The 12975-nt window shown below is 41.9% G+C and overlaps 1 protein-coding gene across 2 annotated transcripts in view; it reads right to left on the bottom strand.

Annotated features, from left to right (window-relative positions):
* LOC311136246 (inhibitor of nuclear factor kappa-B kinase subunit alpha-like) overlaps positions 1-12637 on the bottom strand; it is a 29901-nt gene extending 17264 nt beyond the window's left edge. For both annotated transcript variants that reach the window (XM_084170377.1, XM_084170378.1), the window contains exons 1-4: positions 11828-12637; positions 11489-11583; positions 3422-3539; positions 223-292 (exon numbers count right to left, since the gene is read on the bottom strand). In XM_084170377.1, the coding sequence (XP_084026503.1) occupies positions 223-292; positions 3422-3539; positions 11489-11583; positions 11828-11968 (424 nt within the window). In that variant the 5' untranslated portion in view covers positions 11969-12637. The remainder of the gene's footprint in view (positions 1-222; positions 293-3421; positions 3540-11488; positions 11584-11827) is intronic.
* Between the last annotated feature and the right edge of the window lie 338 nt (positions 12638-12975).

Consider the following 12975-nt stretch of genomic DNA (forward strand, 5'->3'; position numbering starts at 1 on the left):
CTTGCAAAGTATCAATGTACCAGCCTCAAACTGGAACCAAACAGAAGCAAATGGGCTGAAACCGAGAGGGACTAATATACCTTTGCCCAATAAGCAACACTTGTTTGTTACAAAATGTTTCTCGTTGCAAAGCATTTTGCTTTGGTGTACACTAATGAATACACCCCTGGAAAGCAACCTCTAGAATGAACAAGTATATGTCACTATAAGGGGCTAGCTTACCAACATGGCTGAGTAGAGACAGGACTTGACTCTCCTTCAGTCCACAGCAGTTCTCTGGCTTGTTCAGCAGCTACAGGGATCAGGAAAAACACAGTCACATACAATTCATTCATTTTGTTGTGTAACAAAGTGGGATTAACATGGATTTAAATGTCATTTTTGGTAAAATATCTACACAAAATACTCTACTGTCAAAGTGGAGGAAATATATATATATATATTTTTTAAATTAATTAAAGGAAAATAAAACACTAATATATCTTGAGTAGACCCCCTGAGTCAATACATGTTAGAATCACGTTTGGCAGTGATTACAGCTATGAGTCTTTCTAGGTATGTCTAAGAGCTTTGCACACCTGGAATGTACAATATTTACCCATTATTCTTATAAAAATTATTCAAGCTCTGTCAAGTTGGTTGTTGATCATTGCTAGACTGCCATTTTCAAGTCTTGCAATAGATTTCAAGCCGATTTAAGTCAAAACTTTAACTAGGCCACTCAGGAACATCGCAACTCCAGTGTATATTTGGCATTGTGTTTTAGGTAATTGTCCTGCTGAAAAGTGAATGTGTCCCAGTGTCTGTTGGAAAGCAGACTGAACCAAGTTTTCCTCAAGAATGTTGCCTGTGCTTAGCTAAATTCCCTTTATTTTTATCCGCCAAAAAACCTCCCTAGTCCTTGCCGATGAAAAGCATACCCATATAACATGATGCAGCCACCACCATTCTTGAAAATATGAAGAGTGGTACTCAGGTGATGTGTTGTGTTTGCCCCAAACATAACGCTTTGTATTCAGGACAACATTTCTTGCAGTATTACTTTAGAGCCTTATTGAAAACAGGATGTATATTATTATATTCTGTACAGGTGTCCTTCTTTTCACACTTTATGGTATTGTTGAGTAACTACAATGTTGTTGAGCCATCCTCAGTTATCTCCTATCACAGCCATTAAACTCTGTAACTCATTTAAAAATCACCATTGGCCTCATGGGGAAATCCCTAAGCGGTTTCCTTCCTCTCTGCCAACTGAGTTAGGAATGGCGCCTGTATGTTTGTAATGACTGGGTGTATTGATAGACCATCCAAAGTGTAATTAATAACTGCGTTAAGCTCAAAGGGATATTTAATGTCTGCTTTTTTTTTACCCATCTACCAACAGGTGCACTTCTTTGTGAGGCATTGGAAAAACTCCCTGTTTTTTGTGGTTGAATCTGTGCTTGAAATTCACTGCTCGACTGAGGGACCTTACAGATAATTGTATGTGTGAGGTACAGCGATGGGGTAGTCATTTAAAAATAATATTAAACAATGTTATTGCACACAGAGCGAGTCCATGCAACATACAGTTGAAGTCGGAAGTTTACATACACTTAGGTTGGAGTCATTAAAACTAGTTATTCAACCACTCCACAAATTTCTTGTTAACAAACTATAGTTTTGGCAATCTACTTTGTGCATGACACAAGTCATTTTTCCAACAATTGTTTACAGACAGATTATTTCACTTATAAATCACTGTATCACAATTCCTGTGGGTCAGAAGTTTACATACACTAAGTTGACTGTGCCTTTAAACAGCTTGGAAAATTCCAGAAAATGATGTCATGCTTTAGAAGCATCTGATAGGCTAATTGACATCATTTGAGTCAATTGGAGGTGTACCTGTGGATGTATTTCAAGGCCTACCTTCAAACTCAGTGCCTCTTTGCTTGACATCATGGGAAAATCAAAAGAAATCAGACAAGACCTCCACAAGTCTGGTTCATCCTTGGGAGCAATTTCCAAACGCCTGTACAAACAATAGTACGCAAGTATAAACACCATGGGACCACGCAGCCGTCATACCGCTCAGGACGTAGACGCGTTATGTCTCCTAGAGATGAACGTACTTTTGTGCGAAAAGTGCAAATCAATCCAAGAACAACAGCAAAGGACCTTGTGAAGATGCTGGAGGAAACAGGTACAAAAGTATCTATATCCACAGTAAAACGAGTCCAATATCGATATAACCTGAAAGGCCGCTTAGCAAGGAAGAAGCCACTGCTCCAAAACCGGCATAAAAAAGCCAGACTACGGTTTGCAACTGCACATGGGGACAAAGATCGTACTTTTTGGAGAAATGTCCTCTGGTCTGATGAAACAAAAATATAACTGTTTGGCCATAATGTCCATCGTTATGTTTGGAGGAAAAAAGGGGAGCTTGCAAGCCGAAGAACACCATCCCAACTGTGAAGAACAGGGGTGGCAGCATCATGCTGTGGGGGTGCTTTGCTGCAGGAGGGACTGGTGCACTTCACAAAATAGATGGTATCATGAGGAAGGAAAATTATGTGGATATATTGACGCAACATCTCAAGACATCAGTCAGGAAGTTAAAGCTTGGTCGCAAATGGGTCTTCCAAATGGACAATGACCCCAAGCATACTTCCAAAGTTGTGGCAAAATGGCTTAAGGACAACAAAGTCAAGGTATTGGAGTGACCATCACAAATCCCTGACCTCAATCGTATAGAAAATGTGTGAGCAGAACTGAAAAAGCGTGTGCGAGCAAGGAGGCCTATAAACCTGACTCAGTTACACCAGCTCTGTCAGGAGGAATGGGCCAAAATTCACCCAACTTATTGTGGGAAGCTTGTGGAAAGCTACCCGAAACGTTTGACCCAAGTTAAACAATTTAAAGGCAATGCTACCAAATACTAACTGAGTGTATGTAAACTTCTGACCCACTGGGAATGTGATGAAATAAATAAAAGCTGAAAGAAATCATTCTCTCTACTATTATTCTGACAGGGAATTTTTACTAGGATTAAGTGTCAGGAATTGTGAAAAACAGAGTTTAAATGTATTTGGCTAAGGTGTATGTAAACTGCCGACTTCAATTGTATTATGTGACTTGTTAAGCACATTTTTACTACCAAACTTATTTAGGCTTGCCATAAGAAAAGGGTTGAAAACTTATTGACTCAAGACTATTCAGCTTTCATTTTTTATTAATTTGTAAACATTTCTAAAAACATAATTCCACTTTGACATTATGGGGTATTGTGTGCAGATCAGTGACACAATCTCAATTTAATCCATGTGGAAAAAATCAAGGGGTGTGAATACTTTCTGAAGGTACTGTACACATGGCATCACTGCAAGTGTGTGTGTGTGTGTGTGTGTGTGTGTGTGTGTGTGCGCGCACGCGTGTGTACCTTGCGTAGGTCTCCTCTAGAGCAATACTCCATGGCCAGTAGTGGCAGGTCATTGAGAGCTATAGAACTCATCTCCTCTGGAACCTCCCTGGCTCTGACCACATTATCATGGCTCAACCTGAAGAGGCAAGGAGACAAGATAGGAGTCAGGAGTCGAGGAGACAGAAGGGTAAGAGACAACAAGACAAGGAAGTAGGAGACAGGAGAAAAGGACAGATGTAAGGTGACAGTCAAGAGCAGTAAAATATTATCTATAGTTACCGTATGCTCTATCTATGGGATCCCTGTGTGTTTATGCTTCTTTGGGGTAAATCCATTTGAATTCAATCACCTTTTAACAGCTTCCCTTTAGATTTAAACAAAACTTTCCATACATGTTTGCCCATGGAAGACGTTGTCAGAAAGTGACATTTTGGACCTGAATGACAAAACATTCAGGAGACAAAGGTGCTCAAAATTGACCCATTTTGCATACCCCACCATACCATGAGACATCTATGTCTTCATCACTGGAAAGGATAAAGGGTTGGGTTTGATATCATTTAAAAGCTTACAAACAGAGTTGTCAAACTATTGGATAATTTCTTGAAGAAAATGTTGTTTTCATAAAAAGAATGGATTTTTTAAAACTTTTAAGGTAAATTATACAGGGTGGGTGTCATTTCAATCAGAAATAGAATTCATTGAATGGACATATGCCTTCAGACTAGGGCTGTACGGAAGCCATATTACCGGCTGTCACGAGTCATGAAGGCAGTCAAATTCCACATGGCCATTTAGTCACGGTAATTAGGCATTTCCAAGCTCTGATGCTGCTGATGGTCATTAGTAGCCTACCAAACTTGCTAACTGCCTGGTACTCCGCACTCTATTGTCCCTCAAATCACTCTGACATCACTGCAAATGAATCGAAAATATAAAACAAACCCTTCATGAGAGCCCATGAGCTCATGTTGCGCAACATTTCTATAGGCTCTGCAATTGCATGAGAAAACAGAGTGATGGCCTTTATTAAAAAGAGGAGGATCCATCAGCTATATTTATATCTCAACTTCCGAATATTAAGCACATTGCTTCTCTTTACAACAGGAGTATAGCATACCTGGCTGGCATGAAAATGAACCACAGGAAAAGCATCCTCCATTCTCTATTTAAGTGCATAGATTACATTAATCTTTTTCCTCTGCCCTTGTTTCGAGACCGGTGCATGATACTGGTTCATTCTAAATCAAAACAAATTTCACACATATTATTTAGTATATGCAAAGATTAAATCAAGAATAGTCTGATGGGTGACAATATTAGCCTATCACTTGTGAATTATATAGTATCACTTGTGAATGATGCCCAGTTTAAGGCAAGAAACAACACATACCCTTTTATTTGCGACTTTTTCAAATCATAGTCGCACACCTCATGTAGCCCAGCCCATAGGCCTATATGTTTTGATAAGGTTTGTATCACAACTAAAGTGGCCAAATAACTTCTTAAATTGAAGCACATTAATCCACTTCACAACGGGTGTAGAGCCTAACTGACATACATATACAGTGCGTGAGTTTCAAGTTTGGGGAAGATCATTTTCACCATAAAAATGCACCTTATGGCCTCCCGAGTGGCGCAGCGGTCTAAGGCACTGCATCGCAGTACTAGAGGCGTCACTACAGATCCGGGTTCGATCCCGGGCTCTGCCGCAGCCGACTGCAACCGGGAGACCCATGAGGCGGCACACAATTGGCCCAGCGTAGTCCGGGTTGGGGAGGGTTTGGCCGGCCGGGATGTCCTTGTCCCATCGCGCTCTAGTGACTCCTGTGGTGGGCCGGGCGCATGCACGTTGACACGGTCGCAAGTTGTACAGTGTTTCCTCCGACACATTGGTGCGGCTGGCTTCCGGGTTAAGCGAGCAGTGTGTCAGGAAGCAGTGCGGCTTGGCAGGGTCGTGTTTCAGAGGACACATGGCTCTCGACCTTCGCCTCTCCCGAGTCCGTATGGGAGTTGCAGCGATGGGACCTGAATGTAACTACCAATTGGATCTCATGAAATTGGGGAGAAAAAGGGGTAAAAAAAAGCTATAATAATAATAATGCTCTTTATAAGAGCATTACTTGCATTTGCAGTCACTTTTGATAATGGTGTTTTCCCACTAATGGAACATTCGCGCCTACTGCCATGTGCGCATTGCTGCGCTTATAATGTGAAGAAATAGCCTATAGTTTATAAACATTTTAAGCTAAACGTTCTGATCCGTTGCATCAGCATCATTGCGTAAAAACGTTTTTTTGATGCTAGTGTTTGTATTAATTTGGGGTCTATCGCATCTCACAACTGTCCCAGACCATGTTTGGAATATTTATTTCTCGCACAGAATAGGTCAACTTTTGTACTATGGGGGATAGTAGATTGACATAGGCTAGTGCTTTTGCTATTCATTAGGCTGACGAAAAGTAAATGTCGACAGTTCTTCCAATATCTTCAATATGCGCCTCGGACCCGATCACGTGACAAGAGAGCCATGCGAATGAGAGGTGCTTCGGAGCAAGCAGCACGTAGGGAGAAGGGAATTATAATTATTATATTCAGCCCAAGGGCACTGGCCACAAAAGTCATGGGTTTTTTTTAGGGGGCATTTGTGGTACCACAACATTTTATTCCCATTTTAGTACATTTATCAGACAACACGACACCCACCCTGTATTCAAGAGTACAGTTGAAGTCGGAAGTTTACATACACCTTAGCCAAATACATTTAAACTCAGTTTATCACAATTCCTGACATTTAATCCTAGTAAAAATTCCCTGTCTTAGGTCAGTTAGGATCACCACTTTATTTTAAAGAATGTGAAATGTCCGAATAATCGTAGAGAGAATTATTTCTTTCAGCTTTTATTTCTTTCATCACATTCCCAGTGGGTCAGAAGTTTACATACACAGTATTTGGTAGCATTGCCTTTAAATTGTTTAACTTGGGTCAAACGTTTCGGGTAGCCTTCCACAAGCTTCCCACAATAAGTTGGGTGAATTTTGGCCCATTCCTCCTGACAGAGCTTGTGTAACTGAGTCAGGTTTGTAGGCCTCCTTGCTCGCACAAGCTTTTTCAGTTCTGCCCACAGATTTTCTATAGGATTGAGGTCAGGGCTTTGTGATGGCCACTCCAATACCTTGACTTCATTGTCCTTAAGCCATTTTGCCACAACTTTGGAAGTATGCTTGGGGTCATTGTCCATTTGGAAGACCCATTTGCGACCAAGCTTTAACTTCCTGACTGATGTCTTGAGATGTTGCTTCAATATATCCACTTAATTTTCCTTCCTCATGATGCCATCTATTTTGTGAAGTTCACCAGTCCCTCCTGTAGCAAAGCACCCCCACAGCATGATGCTGCCACCCCTGTGCTTCACAGTTGGGATGGTGTTCTTCGGCTTGCAAGCTCCCCTTTTTTCCTCCAAACATAACGATGGACATTATGGCCAAACAGTTATATTTTTGTTTCATCAGACCAGAGGACATTTCTCCAGAAAGTACGATCTTTGTCCCCATGTGCAGTTGCAAACCGTAGTCTGGCTTTTTTATGCCGGTTTTGGAGCAGTGGCTTCTTCCTTGCTGAGCGGCCTTTCAGGTTATATCGATATTGGACTCGTTTTACTGTGGATATAGATACTTTTGTACCTGTTTCCTCCAGCATCTTCACAAGGTCCTTTGCTGTTGTTCTGGGATTGATTTGCACTTTTCGCACCAAAGTACGTTCATCTCTAGGAGACAGAAAGCGTCTCCTTCCTGAGCGGTATGATGGCTGCGTGGTCCCATGGTGTTTATACTTGCGTACTATTGTTTGTAGAGATGAACGTGGTACCTTCAGGCATTTGGAAATTGCTCCCAAGGATAAACCAGAGCAAAGAGGCACTGAGTTTGAAGGTAGGCCTTGAAATACATCCACAGGTACACCTCCAATTGACTCAAATTATGTCAATTAGCCTATCAGAAGCTTCTAAAGCCATGACATCATTTTCTGGAATTTTACAAGCTATGTAGACTTCTGACCCACTGGAATTGTGATACAGTGAACTATAAGTGAAATCATCTGTAAACAATTGTTGGAAAAATTACTTGTGTCATGCCAAAACTATAGTTTGTTAACAATAAATTTGTGGAGTGGTTGAAAAACGAGTTTTAATGACTCCAACCTAAGTGTATGTAAACTTCCGACTTCAACTGTATGTATATACTGTATTCTATTCTACTGTATTTTAGTCTATGCCACTCCGACATTGCTCATCCTAATATTTACAGTGAGGGAAAAAAGTATTTGATCCCCTGCTGATTTTGTACGTTTGTGGCAAATGGTAGTGGGCAAATGGTTGGTTTATTTGAACAGTGAGAGACAGAATAACAACAAAAAAATCCAGAAAAACGCATGTCAAAAATGTTATAAATTGATTTGCATTTTAATGAGGGAAATAAATATTTGACCCCCTCTCAATCAGAAAGATTTCTGGCTCCCAGGTGTCTTTTATACAGGTAACGAGCTGAGATTAGGAGCACACTCTTAAAGGGAGTGCTCCTAATCTCAGCTTGTTACCTGTATAAAAGACACCTGTCCACAGAAGCAATCAATCAATCAGATTCCAAACTCTCCACCATGGCCAAGACCAAAGAGCTATCCAAGGATGTCAGGGACAAGATTGTAGATCTACACAAGGCTGGAATGGGCTACAAGACCATCGCCAAGCAGCTTGGTGAGAAGGCGACAATAGTTGGTGCGATTATTTGCAAATGGAAGAAACACAAAATAACTGTCAATCTCCCTCGGCCTGGGGCTCCATGCAAGATCTCACCTCGTGGAGTTGCAACGATCATGAGAACGGTGAGGAATCAGCCCAGAACTACATGGGAGGATCTTGTCAATGATCTCAAGGCAGCTGGGACCATAGTCACCAAGAAAACAATTGGTAACACACTACCCTGTGAAGGACTGAAATCATGCAGCGCCTGCAAGGTCCCCCTGCTCAAGAAAGCACATATACATGCTCGTCTGAAGTTTGCCAATGAACATCTGAATGATTCAGAGGAGAACTAGGTGAAAGTGTTGTGGTCAGATGAGACCAAAATGGAGCTCTTTGGCATCAACTCAACTCGCCGTGTTTGGAGGAGGAGGAATGCTGCCTATGACCCCAAGAAGACCATCCCCACCGTCAAACATGGAGGTGGAAACATTATGCTTTGGGGGTGTTTTTCTGCTAAGGGGACAGGACAACTTCACCGCATCAAAGGGACGATGGACGGGGCCATGTACCGTCAAATCTTGGGTGAGAACCTCATTCCCTCAGCCAGGGCATTGAAAATGGGTCGTGGATGGGTATTCCAGCATGACAATGACCCAAAACACACGGCCAAGGCAACAAAGGAGTGGCTCAAGAAGAAAAACATTAAGGTCCTGGAGTAGCCTAGCCAGTCTCCAGACCTTAATCCCATAGAAAATCTGAGGAGGGAGCTGAAGGTTCGAGTTGCCAAACGACAGCCTCGAAACCTTAATGACTTGGAGAAGATCTGCAAAGAGGAGTGGAACAAAATCCCTCCTGAGATGTGTGCAAACCTGGTGGCCAACTACAAGAAACGTCTGACCTCTGTGATTGCCAACAAGAGTTTTGCCACCAAGTACTAAGTCATGTTTTGCAGAGGGGTCAAATACTTATTTCCCTCATTAAAATGCAAATCAATTTATAACATTTTTGACATGCGTTTTACTGGATTTTGTTGTTGTTATTCTGTCTCTCACTGTTCAAATAAACCTACCATTAAAATTATAGACTGATCATGTCTTTGTCAGTGGGCAAACGTACAAAATCAGCAGGGGATCAAATACTTTTCCCCCTCACTGTATATGTTCCTTAATTCCATTATTTTACTTTTAGGTTGTGTGTATTGTTGTGAATTGTTAAGATATATTGCACTGTTGGAGCTAGAAACACAAGCATTTCGCTACACCCGCAATAACATCTGCTAAACGTGTACGTGAGAGCTAGGCCAATGATCCAGCACTGCTCAAACATACCTGAGTCAGCTTAACAAGGTCTTGTTGAGCAGTTGATTCGTAGAATCTGGTGTGTTAGTGTCCAACGTGTCAAAATAAGATCCAGAATAATTAGATATATTTTGGCTCTTTAGAGATTAATTTGCCTCCATGTTTTTTTTGCATATTAGCCTAGGCTATAGCCTTTGCTACATAATTTACCATAATGGGTACTCAATACACATTAGCTAGATTGCTAAATGTAAATGTGATATTTTTGGTTTAGCCATGCAATTGTAAATGCCCTCCCGGCGCAGTGGTCTAAGGCACTGCATTGCAGTGCTAGCTGTGCCACTAGAGATCCTGGTTCGAATCCAGGCTCTGTCGTAGCCGGCCGCGACCGGGAGACCCATGGGGCAGCGCACAATTGGCCCAGCGTCGTCCAGGGTAGGGGAGGGAATGGCTGGCAGGGATGTAGAGCATGGCGTTTGCAACGACAGGGTTGTGGGTTCGATTCCCACGGGGGGTATGAAAAATAATGTATGCACTCACTAACTGTAAGTCGCTCTGGATAAGAGCGTCTGCTAAATGACTAAAAATGTAAAAACATTCCATTAGCAGGCCTATATAGGCTACCACTGCAAATGGCACGCTCTGCTCCGTTGGCGCATAATCTCAATTGCATACAGCATTTGTAAAGTGATGTTATTTCCTCCTATATTGATAATTGAGAAATAATTGTTATACTCACATAAAGCTGAGACTCGGTAGTCGTTTCAAAAACTGTGTCTTTCCCGCAATTTATTTTTGAAATGTTGCTCAACTGTCAGTGTCCTTGTGCTTATCAGAATGCATCACTCCCTTCACTCCGTTTGTAAAGCGTGGAGCGGGAGTAAGAGCCAGCAGCAAAACAGGGACAGGGCAGACACTTTAATTGCAGGAAGCAGGTTAATGCACATTACTGTTGACCAAATAATGGTTTTAGAACCGAAAAAAATCAGCACAAACATTGTGTAGCCTAATCACTGAAATTACCGATGACATAAGCAAAACTGCTTCGGTAAGAGGAGTGCAATGTCGGAGTCTGTAATTTTTGGTTTATCGTCCCAGCTCTAGTTAGTGTTGTTGTCTATCAAACTGTATAGGAGTCCTTGCGCTCTCCTCTGGCGACGGCCCGACTCACACTGGCACACGACATGCGCACAGAGAGGCAAGTATTATTTTATTTTCAATTTTGTTTCTTTTTCCGTGGTGGCAATGATTAAGCATCGGCACAATATAACGGAAACACTGTAGTCATCTCCGTCTTATTTTTTTAACATTTGAAAACTGAATTCAATACATTTTAAGGCTTATTAAGGCCTTTAAATCAGATAAATACATTTAAGACTAAGGACCAACGGACACCCTGACACATTAAGTAATGACAGAATGCATTTTAAATTTCACGCAATGTAACACTTTTGTATGACTTAATACAAAACAAATATCGATAGGAGTGGGAAAAAAGGTGCCTGTGCATTGATAAGCACACCATTAAAGATAAGTAATAAAATAAAAGACGGCACTTCAAAAAGCCTATTTCACACCAAAGCCTGCTGAATTTGCAAGATAACTTTTCTTTCATTTTGATTTCGGCACAAATGAAAATGTGGCACTGACTGACTCGCCCATGGATTGATGTTTTAGCATTGTCTCAATGAAGAGTTCGGCGTTCGACTAGCCATGCGCAACATGCAGTTACAAACCTGCTAGAGTTAGCGGCAGGCGGACGAGCAATATCCACCGTCATAGTATGGATGAAGCCTGAGACTGAAAGTGAAGCTGGTTAGATTTAGAAAACCCTGAGTAGATCTAGCTTGCTTTGTAGGATACCGCTCTGGAGCGCTAGGTGAGCGGGGTTTGCACTTTTTTGAGTTTTTATTGGTTCCATTGCAGCAGGCAAGCTCAATTAAGTACAGCTAAAGTATTTGAAATTATTTCAAACAGTATTTGAAAACAGGTCTGATAGTGTTTGTGTGGTTATAACTAAATTAGATATGTGTAGGTGTGACACTCACTTCTTCATAATCTGTATCTCTCTACTCCAGCGTTCTCGGTTCTTTGAGTTCAGCTCCAGACGACACAATTTCACTGCTATCTTCTCTGATGTCTCCTACACACACACACACACACACACACACACACACACACACACACACACACACACACACACACACACACACACACACACACACACACACACACACACACACACACACACACACACACACACACATACACAAATACACACACAGGTGTGTTGCATTCCCGCTGAGCATCTCAGATGATAATGTTATTTTTGAGACTTTATACTCCAGATGGCTTTACGTGTGAGTAGTCATATGATCAAGACTCACCAGGTGCTGGTACAGGTAAACGTGTCCAAACCCTCCGGTCCCCAACTGCTCCTTCAGCTCCCACAGCCCACACACCTGGCTCTGTTTGACCGGGACTCTCTCCATCCCCCTCTTTACCTCTTTCTCCCCCTCTCCCTCCATCCCTTTCAGCTGTGGAGGGCTCGAGAGTGTAATCTTTCAGTTACTTTTGGACAGAATGACTTTGAAGTGACATTTGCTGTGTAGCCTCCGGAGTAGTCTCCAACTGGAGAGTGTGCAGGCCTTTTTTTCAGCCCTACACTAACACACCAGATTCAGCTATGATGTTCCGACTGAAGACCATGATTATTCTAGTTGATCAGTTCAATCAGAATTGATCAGTTCAGTCAGGTGTGACAGTGTCAGGATAGGAAAGGCCTTCTCTACCTTAGCGCTCCAACAACTCCGCAACTTTTAACTTACCACGGCAGAAAGGCTGGCAGGACAATACAAATGTTGGATATGCCCACAACCATGTCTTTATCAGATGTCCTAGTTCCACTGTGGACCGGAGTGGCTAGCTTGCCAGGTGAAGTTCGCAAAACGTAAACAAAGTAGCTAGCTAGCTAGAGCTGTCCTGTGAAAACTCGTTAGCTAACGTTACTAGCTAGCGCTGAATACAACAATAAAACTAGCTATCTAGAAGTGATAGTATTTCATTTCTAGATTAATTAGCTACCTAATAATTTAGTTCCACGCTAAAACGAAACAGTGGTAACGTTAACTATGTCCAAAAAGTCATAACCTAAGTCAAAAGCAGCTGCTGCTGTTGCTGCTGCTTCTTCTTCTTCTTTTGTGGATTATTATACGGAGGTTGGCAACCAACTTTAAGGTACATTACCGCCACCAACTGGACTGGGGTGTGGACCAGAGACAGTGAAGGTCTAAATCCTACCCAATAATCTTGTCTCCCAAGGAAACGAAATACATAATGAAATACTACATCCCCTGAAGATTTCCCCAGCAGTTTAGTTAATCCTGGCTCTTCAACCCCATTACACCTCAAATTTAATAGCAATCGCTCCCTTTCCCTCACATATTTCTGGCACTGTAATAGAACATGTTCCACTGTCTCCATCTCCTCCTGAATGATCACACCTCCCAGTTGGATGTTTCCCCACCAATTTCAA

Source organism: Coregonus lavaretus (assembly GCF_964263955.1).
Source record: "Coregonus lavaretus genome assembly, chromosome: 1".
In the NCBI taxonomy this organism is placed as follows: domain Eukaryota; kingdom Metazoa; phylum Chordata; class Actinopteri; order Salmoniformes; family Salmonidae; genus Coregonus; species Coregonus lavaretus.